Genomic DNA, 25,235 nt, shown 5'->3' on the forward strand with positions numbered 1-25,235 from the left:
GTAGGGGTAGAAATAGCACGAAGGCTTTCCCAGCCAATATCATGGCTAAACTCTACTTCGCCTTACATTTCCTTTCAATGTCTGTGGGTACATAGGTATGGATAGAATATTGACAGCTATATTGATTGTGTAGCATCTAGTTAATTCGTATACACTTTTCATTTTATATTATAGTTTGAACGTATTTCGAACCTCAACAAATTTTAAATAAGAGAGAACTCTAAAATGACTGGGAGAGTTAGTTTATTCAAAGGCCCAAAATTACTTTAAAAAGGAGTTATTCTTCATATTATTTTGTTATTGTTTATTTCAACTGCAACACGTTGTCATTCTTAGTACTACTATAATTTAGAGCGTTGAAAAACTAACTTTATCTTAATAAAGTAATAAATTATTATTCTGGATACTGAAATAGAAACCGGCTCAATAGCACTAATTATTTATACAAATATAGCATGCTTGAATGGGCCACTCACAGACAGCGCTGCTCCCACCTCCTTTTAGTACTTTGTTTTTTGGTAGCGTGACGGCAGTTGCCCAGTTGCACCGATGGTCAGGAATGGTCCTAATCTCGAATGCCCAGTTGCACCGATGGTCATTTTAGGGTGATGTCCAGTTGCATCGGTGGTCATAAACCCCTGACGTCCTCCCCTCCCATTGAAATTTTGTGAAACGTAGTTAGTACGGTAAACGATTAGGTTATGTTAGTTTAGGTTAGGTCAGGTCAGGTCAGGTCAGGTCAGGTCAGGTCAGGTCAGGTCAGGTCAGGTTAGGTTAGGTTAGGTTTCCAAAAAATACAATTCAGTAAATATATTTCAAGACAAAGAGATAGACGTTTTATGGCAAAATTATATGATAGAGTGTGTTGATATCAGTTACGTGTTTGTAATGTTTGTTTGTTACTCTTTACCCCGTAGCAAAGAAATGGTTAGCTGCTAGTTCCCTATGTATGGTAAATATATAGCGCAGACTATATTATACGATGGAACAGGAACGTAAAAGAGGGGATAGGTATATTAAAGCGTTCGAAGAGGGGAAGGAGCATCCAAGCTTGACAGATTTTTGACCACCGGTGCAACTGATCACTTTTGGGAGGGAGGATTTTGTCGACCCTTGCAAATTCCTTTGACCATCGGTGCAACTGGGCATCAGCCAGTGTGACAGGTACGTTGATCTCACTCGCTCGTCCGTGTAGTGATGCATAGCGACCTTTCCCTGCATCGCCCGATACTCGTTGAGAGGACGATGTCTCGAGGCGGAGGAAGTAACAACTCAGTGGTTAGTGTCCGAGCCTAGCGATCAGCTGATTTATCAGACCATTCTCCTGGGAAGACGCACGCCTCCAGCTGATTTTACTTTCTCTGTGTTGTTCTTCGTGGACCGCCACTGGCGCCGTGATTAGGGACTAAGCTGCTGTAGGTTTACGTTGAAGTTTGATAAGATATTTGCTTGTCGTTTTCGCGTAGTGTTTGATACATTGTATTTGTTTTGACAATCAGTACAAGATAATTTTAGAATTCGAGGTCATACATTGTGGGATATCATTCTCTCAAAAAACTTAGACGTATTTAATCTAGATTAAAAAATCTAAACATGTAATCAAAACAAAACATTTCTAATAAATCGTCTTGTATTTGATCACTTAATAATGTTAGTAAATAACATAAGAAATCCCATGTTCGTTTGCAATAACGAGAAAACCACCCCAATAAATTGGACCCTCACGAAAACCTGTCAGGCCATCTATTCTCTACACAGGAAATAATTTATGTACGGCAACCCTTACAGAGTCATGCATAACATCATGTTACACACATTTCGGAGATGATATGCTACCTACCTCAATATATTATTCGATCGTATACAACAAGCATCTCATTTTTCACTACATTTTTCTATTTGTTGAACAATAAATTATGTATAAAGTACGGTAAGTTAAAAATTAAAATCCTAAACTTGAAGATGTCGAATTATCGTTTAATTGAGTGCAATAGAATATACATTAAATTGCTTCATTGGCGAATAGTTTTCTCCCGTCTTAGTTTTGGTTTCATTATGTACCATGCATTTAATTTATTAACATCCCAAGATATTTGAAGTTTCAATGCAATATTGCAAGCGCTCAATTTATTCATTTACTACGAAATTTGAGCTAAACAAAATTTGATAATTGATCCTTTATATGTACGTTTTAAACAAACACACGTTATTTCGATCTGTTCAAACAACTTTGACGCCTTTCCTAAAAACTCAAAACCTCCTCGTTAAAAGTGAAGGGAGTTCTAGGAACGGCTGTAAATTAATTAAACTAAACCGCTGACAGTTTGGGCCGTTTCCGGATCCTTGAGTAGACAACATTCTTAGAGACGGAGGTTGTAACTCTGAAACCCCTCGGATAACAAGTTTGTGAACGTTGAAATTAATTTTGGGTGGTGAATATTTCTCGAAAAATACAGGAAGGAGGAATTAATCGACTGTTAATATTGGCTACTCTATACACTTATAGTATTCCTCATATAAAATTTATGCTCATAAACAAATGCTATGTGTGGATTAAAACTGTTATTGATTGTTGGATACATTAATTTCACGAATTTTATAAAAGAAGCTCATTAGAGTGCATTAAAGAGTTTCTTTGGTTAGCCAAATGAACAGTCACAAAACCACTTGCCGCTCATTATTTACTTACCGCGAGTCTATGTACTTACCGTCTTCCTCTACTGCGTTAATTTGAATAGCAGTGATTAGTTTGCCCGGTTTCATAATATGTACATATTAAAGAATCGTTTTCAATTTCTAAAATGCTTAACACATTAAAACGTGTTTGAACGAGACATGTAATAACTTTTGATCATTAAATAATTATTTAGTAAAAAAATATTTTTTATTTTTAGGTATATGCTAAGATAAACGTTGAAATTGCTTCGATTAAAAAATGTAATAGTGTGCGATATGATTATATTTTCCTAAGCTTATTTATTTTGAACAAAAAAAGATATGTCGCACTTAGATTAAAGTACTAGTAATAAAATTGTTCAAAACACGAAGGGGGTTAGGCATTTTATTCCTTGGCTAAAGGTGGGTCCCATTTCCATTCGTTATTAGATAATTCATAAATGTATATGACTAATTAAGTCATATCGATTCTTTATATGAATATATCTACTTAGGTTTAATGGTTGCATCTTGTGGAGATAAAAACTGTCCCCATATTTTTGAAGCAAAGTTAAAATGAGTTTAAAGTTTAAAATACGTGTCAAAAAGTTTGTTTAACAAAATACAGAGTTAATTTTCCAAGTAGAAGGCATATCCAGTGGTTATTTTACCATGTAAAATTCTCTGAATTCCACGGATGCTATTGATTTGGCGCTCGCTGAACGTTGAATGTCAAATATAAGCAGTGAATGTTCGCTCGGCTGAGTTTTCTACTTACCTGTAAATCATCTGTTTACATTTACACAGTCGCTGCGATTCCTCGGAAACGTGCAACACAATAGGATAAAGCCATCTCCACGTGCGTCCACAGCTGATGTATTTAATTTAGAATCATCTGGCTCTTGCTCAGTTTGTCACGTACAATTTCAACTGATGTTTGTTACGGATTATGTATTAATGGATTCGTTAAAAGTGTGTTTCTAGTAAAACCCCTGATTGATATTATATTAGACGTTTCTCGCTTAGGTTATTTGCAATTGGGTTAGTGGTTTTATTCAAATACAATTGCAAGTGACGGGCTTACCAATATGAGGCTTGAATCTAAACAAAGCACGTTTAAATTTATTTAACTTGACGGATTGTAAATACCAAAAATATATTGATAACATTACTGAATCGTGGTTACCTTTAAACTTTCAAATCAGACCTCAATTCTGTAACGGACTAATGAATCAACAACTTCCAATGGCGAGGATGTTTAGAAAATAAGTTAGGCTCACACAATTTCAGATTATGTTGAACCAGATATGTAGGCCTAGGCTATGGTATATCATGTGTAGTGACTACTATCAAATTTGATGACATAACAATCCAAATGTCAACAAAATTGCATTCCAGTACACATTGTTTCCTTCTGGCGGCAATTTTTGGCTGATAATCTAGTGTTATCTTGTACATCTCCACACACATATTCGATTTGTGGGTTTGTATTCATTGCTACTACCTTTCATAATCTAATTTTTCCCCAAGACAATTTTTATTTCGATTTTGCAACACGGAACGAGTGCGAATGCCATTAAAGCGTTAATCGATTGTCCTAATATCACGATTCATAATTTACGCATTGGTTTTAATATTGTATTTAACAATGCAGGTTGGCAGCAACAATAGCCTTTTAGCAGATTTACATACATTAGCAGGATCTGCATCTGCCCAGTAGTAAACCAAACACAAACCACTTCACAGTCCACAGTGGTTGTGACGTGTCGGTGAATACGTTATTGCTGTTGTTGTAGATTATGCAACTACTATGGTCAATAGAAATTGTTATTTTGTAGACTTGCAACTTATTTGTAGAATTCTTTCGGTATTATCGTGGCTGCGAAGTGTTTTGAATAAAACTTCTAGACTTGTTGCTTGAAGGATGTTTAAAATTATCACAGTTTTAGAACCGTGTATGCAAAACCCTTCACATATTCTTGCGAAAAATAGTTATTTGTGTAAATAGTGTAGTGCGCAATCAGCAAGGTACCTAAACCTATACGGTTTGTGAGTAATTCTACGTGATTTCAGTTATGTTTTTGCGCACGATTCAAACACAAGATATGTTATAAAGTTAAAAAAGCATAACATTGTTTAGCTTTAACTTAAGTTTACAAAAATAATCATCCCAATTTTATAAACAAACTTAACTATACAAATGTGTTTGGATATATCTGCAAGAATGTTTGCACTTTTGTCTTGTACAATAGGCCTAGTGTAGTTATTTTCTTCATTATTTCCTACTAATGTTAACAACTCCATAGAATATTCTTCCACGTACGTATCTAATTATTGACTTTATTCAACATCCAATAGTACAGAGTATCTAAGTCAGCATCAGTCGGGTCTGGATAAATCCAGGCAAGCGCAGAGAGATCAATGGGATAAAATACAATTTATTGCGAGCCTGTGTCTTGTCTTACATTGAAACGAGAGATTGTTGTACCTGTCCCTCGAGTTCTTATGTGTTTGTGCTCGTCTTTTTCGCTATTGTAATATAATCAACTTTTTTTATTTTATAGTTCAAGACACTTTTAGCCAACATTAGTGTAATTACATGAAACATGTATCGATCGCAATACTCCCCGTATATGGGAAAATCTGTAAAATGTAACGAGGAAAATAATGCATGGGCACTGGGCGTCCATCAATAAGAGCACTCAGTCCCACCCTACAAGACAAGATCCAACTAATTTTAGCAAATTAACAAAAATATGCAGAAAACCCCATAAATTTACATTATATAAAGTAAATTTAATTTAAAAAATTTGGTAAATCAACCATTTTTAACAATTTCCAGAGAAGGTCCCCTTTTTATTGGAGGTTATGCTCAAGTCCCCCAGCCCCCTTACGCAGCAAATAGATGGACCCCCATGATTAGATGTTGCATGCTATGACTAAATTGCATGTTAAGAACTAGTTATGTCTGCCATGGAAGTCTAGTAGTTCAGGTTTGTTTAGATTTTATATTACTTCTAATTACATTATTAGACTACGCGCACACATTGGCTTGTGTAAGTGAAGAATGAGTGTTGAACGAATCAGATGACAGCTTTGTCACTGATCTAGATCAGCTTCAGTTTCAAAAGCCATTAAAAAGCAAATGAAATTGTCTAGCATCGAACCAGTGAACTTTTTTGTAATACTTTTTTACCATTCAGGATGGAGACTTAAATGGGCGTATTTTAAACCAAATATGTGGGATTACTGTAGGATAAAATTGGATAACTTGTGTAGTTTTTTACTGACCAATACCGATCAAGAAGAGCTTGGACCCAGTTTCGATTCTTAAAAAAGTCACAACTTTCTATCGGAATCTATACTTATTTTTAAACCTTAAACCACCTGAATACTAGCACAGAATCTGTGATGTTAGGTAAATTATGTCCACTCAGTTTCCAGATATTTTGCATCAATATAGTTTGATTATATAAATTAGTTTGACAGATTTAACATATGTTACATACAGTAGCCGTTGGTATTGACGACATCTGCTAGGAGAGTTAGCAGTTAGCAGCGCCGCGGCAGTAACTCATCCGATGTCGATTTTCCCATAGAAACCGCAGTAAATCAAGCTTCTTGCTTCCAACACCGCTTCTTACCTCGCTTTAAGTGGTCCTTTATTGCGTTCGTGGTAAATATCTGACAGCGTGAAATATTTACTACTTCCCTTTTGAACTTTGGCGTCGTTACGTTGGCAACAGGTCGACGCCGAGTACTCGCAGTCTCTTGCAGTCTAGATCTAGCTGAACTAGAATATTTTTATATATGTTTGAAAAATAGAAACAGTACAAAACAGAAATGCGCTCTATGAAATTAAAAGATAACAATAGAGTTTTTATGCTGTATAGGAGAACACCTGATCTATGAATTATCTGACAAATTTACTTTTACAAAAATCTACGATACTATTGTTTAACAGCAAAATATATTTTTCTGCGAGATATTTTTTGTTTCAAATACATCTAATAATAAAACAAATTTAATGTTTTCATCTGTGTATGTCAGCAAATACTCTTGATACTGAAATTCTCCATTGTTTTTATCTTCCTAGTACTTATAATTTTTTTTACAAGACACTTATTGTTTCCATGAGGTAATTTTAGTTTCAATTGTATCTAATACAAACTGTAACACCCTATGTAATTATTTTGTGTAGGTAAACTATAAATGTTTTATGTGATTTTGACATATTTATAGGGCGTGCAATATTCGCAAAAATATTAAATCTCAAAGTATTCCCTGATATACATTCGAACACATAATATTAAGCAGGTAAACAAATCTAAATGGGTACGCATTGGTTTTAACGTTGTTTTTAGCACAATATCGGTCACAAACACAATAGTCACGGCAACAAGGCCTAGACAAACATCACTTCGACAGGAACTAATTATGAAGCTGGCGGAAGCTGATGCGCCCAATAGAATACATTCAGTCCGCCAATCATCCAACTGCGAGGCCGAATGAAACGCAGTGCGGAGTAATTTAGGCGCGATTTGTGCTTTTATCACTTCCAACTTCACCTTCATCGTCCATCAAAATGTATTTAGGTGCGTGATTTTTTCAAGTTTTAACAGCATGGATAAATAATAATGGATAAATTGTAAACTTCTGTGGCGACTCGTTACTTAAACTACGACTATATCGATATATGTTACATCACTTACATCTATTTAGTACTCTTAAATAGACTAACAGATATGTGTGCGTTTTCAACATCTAAATCAGTGAATTCAGTGATGATTCGTTACAGTACTTTTGAATGGTAGTTGTGGGAGTTTCAACATCTAAATCTGTGAATAAGGGTTTTAATTTCAGATAAAACAATACTCTCTGTATGCAGGATTTTTCGACCAAGTAAGAAGATGTGTAAAATATTCGAGTTAAATATATCTTTATAATGAATTTTTTTGCAGAATCAGATACATCAACATCTGATTCCCAACCATTTGGAACGAATGATAAAACTTAAATTAACAAATCTTTTTACAAAATTAATGTAAAAGATTATGCCAACCCTATACTTAACTTTTTTGTTACAAATACTAAAGGGGTATTACAATGTATAAGAATCACATAGGTCTGTTTGTAATTGTAATATTTGTAATTCAATTCCTCTCTCATCTTAGTTTCGCATATACTTTGTCATTAACGTATAATGGGTCTAGGTCCATACAGTAAGTTTGTACAGTATTGTACTACAGTACCAAACGACAACATTAGCCGCTGTAGTTGTACACAGGACACGTAGTGTGGTCAGTTTTGTTCTCTAACGACAGACCAGCGTACCACGTCGCTCGTCGGACCACGTTGTCATCTCAGCTTCATTAGAGAACGTGCTACTCGTACAACTGTCCCTTCAGCCCACACTAGCAAAGCGGTTAGGAAGTTGCATATTTAATATATGTTTTGGTACAATTTGTTCGTTTGATATATATGTAATAGTGTTTAAAGTAGTACTAGATTAGTTTTACAATTTTACAAATGGGGGATGTGAAATTTTAGTATTTTTAGGCCCTAGGAATTGTATAAAACTGATACTGTCAGGACTTACGATGTTTATGGTTCATAACTGGGCCCAGCTAACATTGGCCATTGGGAATAAATTATACGATAATCATAATTAATGGTCCTGGATACAGAAACTTCCAAATTTTTTCAGTAAATAAGCTACACAGATCATCTCACTCCATTCCCCACCCAAGTTAAGTCCATATTCTGCTAAAATACGCATTGAGGTAGCATTGCAATGTCAAAAGAAACGATAATGTCAACTAATTGTCAAAGAAAACGTGTTTTTTATGTGGCACGTTATCAATCTTTCAATTGAACGATTGCCAACCAATGCATACTTGCTTCTAATGACGCCTAATTCTCCACGTTCAAACCACAATCAGTTATGTAAATGCAATAATTGCCCGCAGTGTTAAATGGGTGTTAACTCCACTCGTACACACAGCGTTAATACCACATTTACATGCGTTAACATTGTCTTGAAATTAGGTTTAAATTTATGTATTCTTTGTAATACATGGTTCTCGATGTTCATAGGACAATTAGAATTAACTGGATTCTAATTACTCCAAGTGTTTACAGGAAGGTTCAAAAGTAGGTAGTTTAGTTGGTTGCAATACCTTTTCACGTTAATGAGTGTATGACCATGTCTGTCGACTATTGATCTTTCTATATTACCATCAGACATCTTTTTCTGTTTGTTGCTTTTTGAAATTCTAATGACAAAGTTATATTTTTCTTGTCAAAACAAAACCTAACCTTTTGCACCCCTCTCCACGTAGTGTTGCTTGTTATTCACCGTGCAACGCCCACTACACTACCACTACAGTACCCTGATACACCACGTAGAGTTAATAGAGGGTTGACCGGTGGTGGATTATTGCAGTAGTAACCCAGTTTCAAACATCTCAAACACTCCCCCCTTCCCCCCTACTCCAACCCATTTTTATTGGCTTGACTGGTTTTGCACTCCGAGATACTTGACTTCCTCTAAACAACTTATCCGGGACTGTAAATTTGTTTTATCTATTCGGGGCGTTACAGTGTTTCTAGTGTTGCAGTTCTTGATGATAAACTGGAGACGGAAATAAATGCATCTGATTCATCTTTTAAACTAAGAAGCAAATTCATCTATAGTTATTTTGTAATATTTCAACATTTTATTTTTTTATATGTGGTTATCACCATTGTTAATTCAAGTTAGAACTATTTGCTAACTCTCCAGCACAGGTTCTTTAGACTTTAAAACCTATTACTAGATTCTATTACATGGAAGTTTATTCGAAAATATGCTATCGTGAAAAGTTGCATATTGTAATCTGTTTGATTTGTATTATGGTAATTTATTTTCTTCATAATATCTGGGTTTTTGATCAAATTGAAGTTATGTTGGTAGTTCCCTCAGTTATAATACAGTATATGCTTTCTAGGATTTGCAACTAGAATTTTGTCATGTAAACAAAAGTATAATATGCACGTTATATGGAAATACAAATCAAATCATCGATAGTATAAACGTTTACTAACCTTTATTATGAATATTAGAACTTTTAAATCGAAATTTCCACAGAGAATCCACAAGGGTAAAGTTAGGAACTCCGAGGACAGGTACAAGAATCTCGCCGGAACATACGACACAGGCTCGCAATAAATTGTGTTTTATCCTATTGATCTCTCTACGCAGCTTCCCAGGATTTATTGGGACCCGACCGATAATGACTTAGATACTCAAGTATTGCCGGATGTTAAAATATAACCAATCATTGGAAGTCAAGAGAGGGAAGGTCTATGGATACTTACGGGCCAGAAGGTTCAATGAATGAGGATTAAAAGGAATTGAATGGGAAGTGGTGGTGATTGGTTTGTACTGTATTTTGTACGTTTGTTTTATGTTTGCTTGTTGTATGACTATCAACATGCTATATTTAATTTAGGCTTATAATCCACCCAGCCCACTTTAAACACACATTTTATCTTGTATTATTGAAGAGGTCGTAATAATGAAATTGGTATGGAAAATAAAGAAGAAAATGTCACCCACTGTGTGCGAAATAGGATCTCAAAATGTCAAGTGTTTTGTACAACTAATTCTCCTCTGGTTCAGAAAGATTTTAAAAATTAATCTTTTGTGAACAAAGCTTATTAAAAACTACGTAGATCGTTATTAACAATCGAAGTGGTCTGCTCTCCAGCGTGGCGTGGGCGTCTTAGTGTTTCTGCAAAGTGTGCAAAAATAACCTACTTAGACCTAAATTTATTTCGATTTTCTTGTTAACTCAAGTGACTTCTGCGTAAATCATTTTATTCAATACTTACTAACAGGCTACATGATATATTACAAGGCAAATTATGTACAGGAATGCAGGTATTCACTTTTATGCCTTCGATTTGTTGTATATTTGTTTATGCAATTACCAATAATAATTTGCTTTTATCTATCTTACAGTGTCATTAAGAAACTCGAATAAATAGTTTTTTAAAACTATTTGTGACTTTAATTGTACAAGTATCCAAAACATTTAAGTCATTTAAATTTTCAGTCAATCAGAAACGTAGAGCTACGTATGAATTAGAATTTTACCTTTTACAAGCTTTGGTTCATAATCGGTCTATATGGAACCCCCACCCCCTCCCTCTTCACTTCACTTTGCAAAGTGAGTCAAAAGTTAACAGAACAAGAAACCGTTTTTTATAAGTCATTGTAGAGATCGAATCGAGGACTATACATTATAAATGCATATTATATCTAGTATTTGAGTTGTACGGTTGAGACACTTAGGTAATGCTCCTCACATGACGAGTTAGTGTTTGCTATCTCGTCGCTAATGTCGCAACACTAGAACTCTCGAGCACTACTGTATGTGATACTATTATATTGTTTTAATGAACAAAGCAGTTAGTGAGCACTACTGAGACCTGGTTCTATCTCCCCCCCCCCTCATCTCTTTACCCTTACCTTTGTCACATTAAGGTGGAGTAGTTCCCAGTGAGCAATCGTATTTTATGTTAAAGTGCTATTTGTCTAACTGTTCCACTTCTATTCTACGACGGGATGCTGTAATGTTATAGTTATATCCACTAGTTTTGTTGACGAAGTGATCTATTTACTTTTTATGCATAGCTATTTATTTAGCCAATAGTTTATCAAGTCTGGTGCTTACGGAGGAATTATATATGTACTAGGGACAATTTTTGCATTGGAAATATTTGTAAAACAATTTAAAATTGTGTAATTGAACGATGAGATGTACCACGAGTAGTGGTAGTATGGTACTGCAGTAATGACGTGCTCTACTGAGTTAATGGGCTTAATACTAATTGAGCAATACATACCGAGAATACTCAGCCAAACGGAGTGTTTATCTGTCTTCCGTTCATCTGTCTAGGTCAAGGGTTTTATCAGTTCAGTTGAAATAACGAGCTAGTTTGATAGCATTGCGAGTACTGCACATTCTTGTTGGGGAATTGATGTGGTATTTCTTTACCTTGCCGAAAAAATCATCATAGGAAATATAGAATTGGATTCAATGTTTAAAAAGATTATCAATGGCAACACTTATTGTAGAGTTGGCTACCGTAAGTGAATTGTTACATTTTTTAACTTCGCCAATCGTGGATTTAGTATTGATTGAATTCACATTCAGGGTCATGTGTTTAAATCGAATTTTTAGAATAGGCTCCGTTTGGAAACTACACAGCTTTTTTGTGACAATAATGAAATTACAAACAAATTGTCTAAGTAATGTAACTACGATTTGCTATTATTTTTATAAAAAACTTAGGACCAGTGTAACATTATTTGTTGCATTTCAAGACTAAATTTTGTGTAGCGGATTTAACATGAGTTTTGTGTTAACATTTTAACGCAGACTCGTATGGTAGATTGTGTACAAGGTCAGATACGCGGACCTACAGCTGGGTGTATAAGGCCATACTGTTCACTTTTTCAGCCAAGGTGCCAAACGCCAAATTTACTATCGTGCTTTCTCCGCTCACTTCCGCCTAGTTTGGTGTTTGGCAGATAGAGTAACTGACGTAGTAATTCAGATACTTTTACACCCCGCAGTGCTCTGGCTCTGCTCCCGCTGCTCTGTCATGTGGTCATTCGTTACAACAGGTCAACAGGTGTTGCGTAATAACGGTGTAACTAACTGTGCACTTTGAAAATTTACTGTATGGACAAATTTATTACGTATTGAAGTATTCTTCATCTAGAGGCTTAACTTTTGATTCAGCTTACACATTCCTATGTAAATGTTGTAGCCGGTTTTAGTTGTAATGAGTCCCTGAAAGATTGTGAAATTAAAGTACATTTATTCATCTATAGACATTATACAAATGCATGAGACACAGTCAATTAAGTACATGCTAGTGGAAGCACAAGTCAAGGTCGATTAACAATATGTGAAAATTGCACAAAAGATAAACAAGTACAAAGTTTTAGGACACCTAAACTTACACAGCATGCAAATAAATAATGACACAAACGCAAATAATATAAACAGGCTGATAAAGACATTCAACTTATTCAAGGCTAGGTTTATACGATCAAAATATGCTGTTCATCAATTACTGTATACACTAATGTTTTTACAAAGCCAAAATAAAAGACGAACTTATTGTAAATCTAATGGAGAAAATATCAGGTTGACATTATTTTACTCGGTGAGTAGCTCATTTTGCATCCAACTGAATACCAAAGTTGGCTACAACAGGTCCATACAGATGTGTTGTTTGCCTTGGTATATAATAATCCAATGCTCGAAGCCTACATTGATTTGGTTGTGTTTATTCGTCTCTAGCTTGGCCAATTTTAATTTCAAACTATATACCTGGACTCAGTTGAGCAATACAAAATTTACTTGAACGATTCTAATTCGTAATTTGTGCATAACTTTACCTATTGAAGCAAATACTACTCGTTGGCTTTACCTGAAATATGTTTCTATTCTATGCACAAATTATTCATTTGCAATTTGTTTTTAGGCCGAATCCAGGAATACGACGTAAAACAGTTAATTGACATAAAAATACTCTCACTTAGATGTTAAATAAGTTTGGATTGTTTTACCATATTTGTAAAATGCAATGCTTAATTATTCCTATGTCAATCCAAACCACCAATGGTGGATAACTCTTAAACTTACCCACAATACTGTTACACCAGCGTTGCTACTCTAAACTCCAAAGGCCCTTGAATAAGGCGAGATCCAATGCTCCCAAATCTCGTAAAACGTATTTGCCGTTTTTTACGCTCGTCCGTTCCAGCGCTAATCCGATTTCAAAGCAAAGCTTTTGGTCCAGCTTCGTACGTCCGCGTCGTATGGATAAAAAATTCGCCTTTCTCACACTCAACACTATTTGTAAGTTGATATGTTCACTGGCTAAATAAGAAGATAACATTAGAAGACCATTGTTTCTAGTTTTCAAACTTTTCATGTTATATTGTAACAAATTTTAACCTGTGGTTGAAAATTTAAAATTTAAACTTTTGCTTCGATTTGGTTTATTGCAGTTGGGTTGTCACTGTTTAAATAGTTTTAACACCTTTGCTATTTAAGTTAGAATGATGATTGACTTTAGGATTACGAGGTCTTTAGGAATCGAGAGACATTTTTGTAATATGACCATGTTTCAGTGGGAGTTAAGTAAAAATAGTTGAAATTATTAAATCATCAAATTACAACTAGTTGTGCATTTCCTTTTTACAACTCAAGTCCGGGAATCCAAATCACAAGCAATTTGAACTACGCGATGTGATCGTGAAGATCCAGTGGTCTAACTGGTGCTAAAACCTACTGTGGCTGTTTAGGATCATATCTTCTTTTTTTATAATCTACCCTGTAAGGACAAAATTTGACATTATATCGTTGGTATTCACTTTCAACTATTTCCAGTATGAAGTCTCACAATGAACGAACGACTCTCGCCACAGACCTGTTCACTAGTCAGCTCCATTTTATGTCTTATCGTCACATATACATCCATGATCGACACCAAAATGTCCGGATCTGTTCACAAGTCACACAAAGAACAACTCTCGCCACAGACCTGTTCATTAGTCAGCTCCATGTTATGTCTTATCGTCACATTTACATCCATGATCGTCATCAACATGATCTGATCTGTTCACAAAGAACGACTCTCGCCACAGGCCTGTTCACTAGCCAACCCTATGTTATGTAGGCTATGTCTTATCGTCCTTGTCGTCACTCGCCACATGATCTGATCTGTTCAGTGTCTGTTCACAAGTCACACAAAGCACGACTCTCGCCACAGACCTGTTCACTAGCCAACCCTATGTTATGTATGTCTTATCGTCCTTGTCGCCATTCGCCACATGATCTGAAATGCTCACCATGTATCGGTGTTGTTTATGTCCTTGTTTTGAAAGTGATTCACATTTCCTGATCTAGCGGTGCCTGGCAGGCTTTCCAGGTCGACATCTGGTCAAGTAGTTATGTAAAAATGATTGATAGATGTTTGATTTGCCAATTCTGCATGCCAATGTCATGACAGTTGGGGGGTTTTTTTTATGTATATATTTTTGTTGGAAGGCATGATATTTTATTTTGAATCTTGTTATTTAGAGATCAGAATAAAGAGGTGTGCAATTATTACATTTAGAGTAGAGTCTACTCCTCGTCTGCGTTAATTAATTAAGGATAAGCAGTAACATGTGATCCCTCATTTTAGATACGGTGGCGTTCTGGTCGTGTTTATCGTTCAACCTTGACGGACAAATTAATGAATTTAAATATTCAAGGCATGTGCTACATCGTTCCTTTATTTTACAAAGTAATACGACAGTGAAGTGGTTATCTCTGATCAAAAACAGATAGCTAGGTGACGTTCTAAACGTTCAACTCTGACGCCGAAGTTCATGAATGTTAATCAGCTAAGGGATCTCTGGATTGTTCCTCAATTTCGCCCGATTGCGTCGCGTTCGTTCTTCCTCCAATCTGCTAATATCATTTAGCCGAGATACAATCCTCTAATCTCTTTCGACAGTTTCGTTCAATACTTTACATTCTTGATTAATAAAATTGCAAATCAGGTAACTGAATAGCAATGGCCATAATTGTTTTTTTATGTTTGTAGGTAATGTCAGATTTATTCATAGAATTTCTTGTTTTTACTATGGAACTCGATGTGTATCATGTTTAATTATGCACGTTTTAAGATTTAGGTATGTGGCAAATAATTGTTTTATGTCTTTAAATGACTAAATAGTTCACCCATTAAAAATATTTTCAAAAGCCGACTAGACCGACTAGATAAAATGGACACAAATACTATTGTTATGTAACAAATACAAATGTCTACCATAGATCGCACAGCTATCCTCATGAGGTATACATCTGGTTTATTTTTCGTATTCAAAAGAGTTGTAACATATTTTATATTAATAGGCGAATACGTAAGGAAAAATTAGGTTTTATGTTTGATAGAATGTTGTACAATATTCACGATAGCTGTGTCGCCTAACTAGCCTGTAGCCGCCCACCGCTCTGCATTGCCGTGTTGCGGGACTCCGCACATTCATTGCAGGCGCCCAGACATCCGTCAAGTCGTCTACCCTTCAAAAATTGCCACATGGTTACAATTTAACCGAATTGTACGTTTGTGATAATTTCAATTTATTCCCATTACGATATGTCAATATTTCAACAATCTTTACCGTGCATAAATCGATAACGACGATTTCGATTCTTATTTTGTGTAGTTGAATGATTTTTGTGTAGTAAATAAAAAAAAGGCTTTTTTAAATTTTCAATTAATTTACTTATTTTACCTTGGTACTTTTTTGTGTAATATTAGTTTGAATTATAAAGCTCAATTAGTTATATGACTTGTGAATAAGCAAAAATAATATTTAAAAGTCCATTAATAAGTGATTATTTACGACAATCGACAATCGAATGGAATAATCAATACTCTTTTTTTATCCATACAGATTAACTTGTATATGATAACTGTATCATAAATCCTTAATATCACTTTCGGATGAAATGTTGAAACTCCTCATTTACCTGTCCACAAATGTCCTCTGCTGGCATGCATTTTCGAGTATCATTCATTGACGAAGATTGTGAATGGGTCCATTACGTGATGGATGGGAGATTAGTGGGCGGAGTCTAGCTTATCAGGGCAAAGCCGCGACCTTGATGATCTGTAATGACCAATCAAAGTGGCGACTACCTCCTTCCTGTTGACACCTCTGCCACTGCCACTGACTCTGCCACTTATTGTGCCACTTACTCTGCCACTGCCACTGCCACTGCCTACTGCGTGTGTCATTGCTTGTGTCAATGTCTTGGCAATGTTTGTGTCATTGTGTTGACTACACTAACTACAATGTGAATATACCGCGTGTCTGTATAGTGCATGTGTTATCTGTGCTTAGTATTAGAGACTGGTGAAATAAAATGAAGTGTGGGGTTAGAAGTTTGTGGTGTTAAGGTATGCATTTTTATGGTGTTTGGTATTGCAGAATAGTATATTTTTACTCGCCATTGGTTCATTAATAATTAAAAACGGAAGACCTTTCTGAAGGATTTTGAATTTAAGTTATATAACTTCTACTTCGCAAAAGATACAGTGTAGCACGGTTAGAACAGTGTGCTGTGAATGATCATTAAAACACCAATTTTTAAACCTAATGACAAAAACATAAAAAATAACAGGTTCAAGTAGTTTGTAAACAAAAAATACAATCTAAAGTTTGTGACAAATAATTTATTTACTAAAATTTTTTCCCTCCAGAACTTTTGAACTACATAAAACAATGAAGGTTGCATACCTTATACAATTCAATACAAGTTGATTACAAATGACTATTAAATTGAAATATCAATATCCTATCATGAACACCTCATTGTTGATTCACCAATGCACAGGTTCCGAAATATATAATTGCAACCTGCAATCTACATTATAAAAAATATAAAAGTTACGTAGTTGTTAATATTTTTTTTTAAGTACTCAATGATTGAATGAGGATACCTTGTATCCATGTTTAAGGAATTTAATAGCAAGCATAACATATAGGCCTACTCTTGATCTTGCAAATAGATAAAATCCCAGAGTAATAAGTGAATGTTTCAAGCGACCGATTTTTTTCCCTGTAGGTTGTAAAATACTTACACAGAATAATGTGTCAACTTACAAGTTTTAACATTTTTCATATTTTCACTTTGGTACTTTATTAAAATATAATTGTGAAATACAGTGTTAATCAATAAGGTGTGAATGGTAAATATAGACATTAAATGACCATTAGCTATCTCAACAAGGTAATTGACATTTATTTTGTTTAATATTTCCTGCAGTTAACTGATTTGGCCTGAATGAAAGTTCATTACGCTGGTTATTGCATTTCCTCTTAATCATTAACGCTAATTACTGATTCAGTTATTCAATTATAGCATCATTAGTTACTGTTGGTCAAGTTGGACGAGTTTACTCATCAGTTTGTATCATCATAGATAAACATGACTATGAGAATTGAGTCTTACACAACGTATACAATACAAATTATGTGGTGTGTCTATTAGGTTTTTATGTTTATCTGTTTGTCTCTAATTAGCTAAATGTTGATATTCATTGTTTTCATTAAATTCCCATTAGGGATATTTTTATGATCTTGACACTATTCTAATGAAAACCCCTTTGCTTAATACACACTGTTTCTTGATTTCTGTTTTGATTTTGTTTCTAGCATTGACATTCTAGTTTTAAATAGATATATCTATGGACCTCCAGACCCAATTAGCATTCAAATAAAACAGTTAAAGAAACTGCTCGATGTGTGTGTGTGTGTGTATGTGCCACTGTTAAAACTTAATTTCTTCTTAGTTTTCAATACTTATATAATCATGGAGGTATTAAATATGAAAAAAGTACAGTTGTCTTAATTAAAAGTCGGAATAAAACTACAGAAATCACTATTTGGCATCATGCTGGTGCCTTAATTCAGCTATACCCTTAGCAATATGAGAGTGCCCCTGACCGCCAGGTAAAATACATATGGTCAGGGGCACTCCCATATTGGTAAGGTTACAAGTTCAATTTTGTTCTAAATCTGGCCAAAACGTCAACGTTAACGTTAATAGTGTCTTTTCCTCAAAGGCAAGACTTCTTGCAACCCCAAACAGTTTTCTTGTGGTGCTGGTCTTAGTGACGTGTTTCTATATCTTGGAGCAGGTTTAGCTGCTCTCAAGATAGTGGTTGGTTGTACTTGTACTGATCTGTATGTTTTGTTGACAGAGGTGCGGCAGGAGGCTGTACAACAAGCCCTGGCAGCCATGCAGAACAGACCAAAGCCTTCCCTGCCCATGCCCAGCAAGCGTACCTCCGTCATGGCCAAGAGTCCGGACCGGGACCACCACGACTCCGGTAAGTCTAGCACAGTGCTCAGTGGCTTAACTACCCCACAGCTGTAAAACTACCTTCATGACAATCATTGATAATCTATTAGACTATAGTGAAGCAGATAGACACAGGCTGAATTGTCTTTAGATGGTCCTTTCATCTTTAGGTTATCTAGTAAGCAAGTACTAATGAGTGGCTAATGAGGAACAACTGATGGTGGTAGTGTCCCTGGACTCATTTTGCCAACTACCTTCCGTTTTCATGGTTGCACTGTACGTTATTTGTTCATGGAGTGTTCATATTCTTCAGTCATATTTCTCCGCTGATATTTGGGTTAAAATATACACCTAGGTGGTGTCCCCATCTCAATGATTGATAATTGATAATATTAATTAATATAGTTTGCTTGATGGTGTAGAGTCAGTTTTACAATGCACAGCCACTCTATTTTAAGATGCTCTATTTTCTACAGAGTCGTTCGATTTAGTTAAGCGTTTACTTTATATCCTTAGGTTTCTCTTAACTGATATTTACCTAACTAACCTTTTTATGTAATTAATCTTCTTAATTTTGGAGCTGCTCCGCTCAATTTTATAGTAGCTACGATGTATCCAAAGTTTCATTTAGTTGCCAAGTCCTGACTAACTGCTCCGTAATGCAGATTACAGGGATTAATTCATTTTCTCTAGCACCTAGTCATTCAACCATTAGTACGTTTATCCAGATCAGAAAACAAGGTTCTAGGGAGGCAAATGTGTTTGATCAGATCACTCATTTCATGCCTTCAATAATTCTTTTGTATTTAAGGAATCGTTATCCACTTGTGTCGTGTTTACAAAACTATTTCAACACTACAAAAAACTTAAATTATGAATTTAAAATAATGTACACCAGTATACATTTTCCACTTTGATTCATTGATGCACAAGATTGCTTGATTTATAACCAGTCCCTACTGTGGATGCAACCCAAAGCCATATATTACCTTGTGAAAGTGACAGCTGAGCACATGTAATCGAGTGAGTCATGGTGTTGACATCATGTCATCATGCTGCATGCAGACCATGTGACAATGCTGCCAGTATTCTTTTGTCAGGTGGATGTGTGTCTCTAACCAACCTTCATAGGGTCGTCTGCTTCTTTGTACTCTGTGTAGCAAAACCATCAACTTCGGAATCTTTTATTTTGGCTATCATTTAGATTTTTTTAATTACTTTATTTAATTGCTATAAATTTGCTTCAACTTAGTTTTATCTGCTTTATTTAATCATACTGAGGGGAAAGGTAGCTTTTTTGCCTCAATTCTATTTGATTCTATGTAGTTTTACATACAAAGTTGAAAAGCTATGCTCTATAAAAACACCATAAGTGTAAGTGTTTGTTTATTATAAGGTTGCAACTGACATAGTTTACAGAGGAAGCGTTACTGTACTTGATGCATTAAGCACGATCCTATTTGATTGGTGGTTTTAATCTCATGATACAAGACCTCAAATAAACCCAAACCCGATGTAGTGTAATGTAATCTGAATTGCAGTTCACAGCCAAAGATTTAATCAAAACTATCATTTGATATACTGTACATATTTTTTCTGCTATAAAAACGGTACCCCAGTCAAAAATGGGCATGCTACGTTATATATGATGGTTCATGGGAACCTTGTGACCTATATAGTTGACTAAATATTTTTATTCAAGTATTAATAGCACTTAATTTAAATACATGTAGATTTACATTGTTATAAAGAACGTGTTTTTATAAAATACAATTGCTAAACATCCTGTTGAATATGTTTTTGTGAAAGCTAAATATTTTTATCCTAAAGTTAAAACTTTTTTATATTAAATTCTTTACTGTCTACTCTTGCATAAATTAAATAAGAAATGGGAAGGAGCTGGTCTAGTGGTAGAACTCAAGACTTCGGAGCCTAAGGTCTCGGTTTCAAATCTCACCAATCACCAATGGATTTTATCCATGTGATAATGCCGGGACCCTCTAGGACTAACCTGAAGTATGTGTAAAGCAGTTCTGCTAGAACTACGGTCCTAGGTTGTAAAGTTATTACAATATATAAAAAAAAACTCTTTTGCATAAATGAAATAAGATGTAGGAATGTAGAGATATTTTCAAGTAAATGACATCAGAAAACATTCTGAAAGCATATTTGTTTCCAGAAGATAAATTTGTTTCCTGGCGTTTTCCGTGTTCCCTTGTGTGAAGTAGTTATAAATATTCCATTAGTTGAAGTTGAATTCATCGTGGTAGTTTATGAAAATAAATTTTTTCTATGTTCCATAGCTACCCTTGTTAAGGTAGCATAAAAACACAAACATTTGTTTGATGTTTTAACTTTTATTTCAATTAGATGTATTAAAACTTGAAAATTTACATTGTTGCTTGTTAATCAAAACTAGGTGAACCCGTGCGAATTCGCACGAATAATAAATTATGATATTATAGCAACGTCGTTAGAAGTTGCGTCGTTGTATCGACGTTGGTCTTGAGCTCGATCGTTGGCTATATTCATTCTAAGTTCTTTTTGCTCTTCAGTAGGAGTATTTTAAAGAACGGAGCTCATCATGCTGAAAACTTGCGCGTATGGATTAATATCAACCAAATGTTGAGTCAAAATGTGCATGAGTTCAGTGCTGCAAGAGCCATTAGCTTTGTTTAGCATTCTTTCTTGAACAGCGGTTTCGACGTCGTAGATATAAATTTGGGCATATGTGGGATGCTCCCCTTCTGACGGTTGTAAGGTGCCAATTGAGTGATAAATTGTGCGTGTGTGCGTGCACCTTAAACATGAAAGGCCCTCCGCTGTTATGTTCTTCAATTTTAGCTCGAGTGCTGATCATTGCGAGCGCAGAGTTGTAGGATCTAATGTTCTCTTTGTAGTTTCTGCTCAAATGATTTCCTCCATTTAGTAGGCTCTGGATATAATAGCTCTCTCGGTATGGTGATAGATTCACTTTTCCTTTATGGCAGCAGGATGAAAATCTTTCGCCTCGTCCTCTTTGTTATTCTTTAAAATGTAGCACACCACATTAAATTTTAATGCCATCTCGCCAAGTGAATGCTGCTGAATTCATGTATTTGTCAGTGTAATTTTGTTAGTACACGTTGCCACTAACTGTTCCAACTCCTCGTCTGGGTTCCTTACGTTTTGCATAGCTTGTCGTATGTTGACTCGCCGTGTCCGACCGGCAATATTTCTTTGTCGTTTTCCCGTCGTGTCCTATAGGTAACATTTTTTTCCCGGGTTTCTAATTATTTTTAAAAACATGCAAACTGTTTACATTTAAAATCAAACAAAACATCTGGGATTTAATTTTTTTAACTAATGTATTGACATATGTTTCAGAACATAATAACATTCAAATCAATCACAATGTTATCCTTATGGAAGGAACTTTGAGGGCAGCCCACGCCCTTAAAAAGATATATTTCGAAAATCTAAAGCCAGTTTGCACATCTACACACCTAGACGAACATTTTGGTATATAATATGTGGGGTTAAATCTTAAAATAAAAAAGCATTATTGTTCACAAAGTTTCATGTCGCGTATTAAATATATAGATATACATTGGGCTGGTTTCCAAACAAAATTTCCATTGCTTCAGTTTAGAAAAAAATTTAATTTTTGTTATATTTTTAAACTATACTGAAATCTTGTTAGACTAATCAGCTCATTTAATGGCCTAAAAGATGTCATTAAATGGCAAATTACAAGTAGTGATTCATCCCAGTCAAGTAGACGATGACATCAGACTTACATGATGAGAACACTGTGCTCAGCTTGTTTATGACAAAGTCTGCTTCACTTTGTGGTTTGCACTAAAATACTATTTTGCAGTTTTTAATTATTAATATAGCTTTTGCAGGATTTAGCCAAAGCAAAAGCTCTGTTTGGCAGAATGTTAGTAATTTTTTGAAGTTGTAACTTATTTTATGAAAACATTTTGTCTTAGAATAGTCTACTTAATTACAGTGGTAAAATATAACTGCTGTTTGTAATATTGGATTTTGAAATTAAAATGTTGTAATTTGTTCAGTGAATAACAAGTAGTGTAACCCCGATTAAAATGTAGTAAGTTACCTAACTATTTTTTGTTGTACAAAAGTAATGCCAATGGTTTATACAAGTTGTCAATTATAATGAGTCAGGAAAAACTTATCTTTAAAAAAATGTTTTATACTCTTTCACAGGTTCATTTCATGCCAAAACTGTTTGACTATCAATATTAACATGGATTGTATTGCATTAAAAATCAATTATGAAGGATTTATTAAGGTGTTATCCGAGTGGAAAACAACAGCTGTTGTTGGATGTTAATTAAATTGGATTAAGAAATACCTGTTTGTTCTACTAAAATATACCCTTTATTAAAGAACGTTTTGTTGACTTTTCAAATACAAACTCTATTCCACTGGATTTGATCAAACACTATTCTGAAATCATTTTAGTTTATTGAAGTACGAATATGATTCAGATTTCTATGAAAGTCGGTTTAAACATTGTATTTTCCCCAAAAATATTAATTTGAATTCTGCTGTAAAACGCTGCTTTTTCTCTTCTAAAAAAAGAATTTTGGAAAGTTAGTTTTTGGTAGCTAAACATTGAGGATGTACATCCGTTCGTTCGTTGTAGGCAAATACTTAGATTAGTTCAGTCACCTTTCCAACAGTCTCAACGACAATGGCTTATGTGCCTTGTGATGAGAATTAATAATAATTTAAAATTATATTTTGTTGTTACATGTTATCTGCAATATTTTAGGTAAATAAAGTACTTTTTCTATCCATCTAGCAAGATCGATCATGTGGCAGCTGGCTTATTTCAGCTGTTTATTCAGTTCAGTTGGAGTTAAAGTGACGTTTCCTCTCAGAAAAAGTGAGGAATGTTGAGCGGTTGATGAACTGTCAAGCCGAGACAGAGGATGATCGATGGGATTGTCATGGTGGCTGTGTGGTTATGTTGAAAAACAAATCTTAGACAACAAATATCTGTTCATGATGAGCTTGTAGTTATTTAATGAACTCTAATGCTCTTTAGCACCCAGTTTCAAAACATTGATAGTTTAACTTGATTTTTAACATTTTTGCCTGATATTTTGTGTTCTGTAAATTATAGTTTAAGATTTTAAAGAGATGGATATACTGTAATTCCTTAAAGTATAAAATAAACAATATAATAAACTGTAATGATTTTGAAGTATAATCTTAAATTCCTTTGAGATAAATCTTGATATATCAATCCAATAATTTTAACTGACATACCATAAAATAAAACTTTATTTTGGACTTAGAACTTTACATTGATGATATTCTTTATGATGCAGTAAGCGATCTTCCCTCAAGGTATAAAATTCTGGTTTGAAAGATCTTTTCCAATATAATTTGCATGGAAATATCATTTCCAATATCGTTTTCATGATTCATTCGCTTTTATATGGAGACAAATTTGGTTTTAGGAGTACACACAGGTGATATTTTGATACACTAAAATATATTGGACATTTAAAAGCTATGTACTTTTTAAGTAAAAATAATTTAAATTTTTATAAATGCATTTTTTTTATAAGAACTAAGAAAGACCAATTTGTCAACGCATTTGTTGTGTAATTTACACCTTTTTCAACTTAATCTAACCTTACCTTAGACAAAATTAAAATATGTTATAATATTGTTGTAGAATATTCTAATTTTCATCTTTCTCGCAAAATACATATTTTATTATTAACATTCTAGCCTTTGAGTATAAAAGAGTGTGCCAAGATATTAAAATGTAAAATCATATCTCTCCTTTGTTCAGACAACTTTAAATAAGTTGCTTTGACAGGCTTACTTTGAGCAGAGAGGTTCTTCATTCTTTTTCAAATATCATTCGCCATTATTCATACAAATCCTCCCCAGTCAGCTAGTCTGTCTGTTCTTGCTGTTAATTAGTTGTCAACCCACGGGTATGCCACCAGTTAATTTAAAACAAAAATTGTATAATTTTATTCCTTGAGCTAAATGGTATTCCTAGATAAGTTTGTAGATTGAAAAATACATTGACACATATAATTCAGTAAAGTGGGATTGTCACTACTTTTTAAAAAAGTACTTAAAACATTTTGCGCTTATTCTGTAGTGAGTAGTAGTGAATGGGTTTATAACCTTATGAAAGCTTTCCATATCAGAAACAGGACATTAAATCCCCATGTCAAATTTGTAGTGTTTCTAATCAAGCCAAACCTGAAAGTAAACCCTATTGTAAAACTTTTTTCCACATAAACTATGAACGATAATTAAAGTGGAAATGAAATTTTAGACAGTAGCAGCACACACTGTAATTGCCTTTTTCAACTAATTTTTTTAGAATAAGTAATTGGCTACAACTGACCCATGTACAGGGTGGCCGAAAAAGAACTAGCCTACCTAGTTTTAAAATGTATTTATTTATTGTACAATATGCCAATTACAATGACTGATACAAAATGAAAGGTAATGAAATAAAAGTTTTTTAACACTAGTACACCTCGATATGCGAACCATTTGTAGACCTGCAGATATCCAAGCAATTTTTTTTTATTATTTATTACCAAAAATATGTTTAAGGTCAAGCAGGTGTATCAAACTTATTGCCATTGTACGAAACTAACA

The 25,235-nt window shown here is 34.5% G+C and overlaps 1 protein-coding gene across 11 annotated transcripts in view; it reads left to right on the forward strand.

The window, feature by feature from the left end:
* Positions 1-25,235, forward strand: part of LOC128993812 (disco-interacting protein 2-like) — a 368,811-nt gene that overhangs the window by 298,134 nt on the left and 45,442 nt on the right. For all 11 annotated transcript variants that reach the window (XM_054417839.1, XM_054417836.1, XM_054417840.1 and 8 more), the window contains one exon: positions 18,484-18,612. In XM_054417839.1, the coding sequence (XP_054273814.1) occupies positions 18,484-18,612 (129 nt within the window). The remainder of the gene's footprint in view (positions 1-18,483; positions 18,613-25,235) is intronic.

The sequence above is a fragment of the Macrosteles quadrilineatus genome, unplaced genomic scaffold (assembly GCF_028750875.1).
Source record: "Macrosteles quadrilineatus isolate MER2022 unplaced genomic scaffold, UCM_ALF_1.0 Scaffold_5__1_contigs__length_97177068, whole genome shotgun sequence".
Classification (NCBI taxonomy): domain Eukaryota; kingdom Metazoa; phylum Arthropoda; class Insecta; order Hemiptera; family Cicadellidae; genus Macrosteles; species Macrosteles quadrilineatus.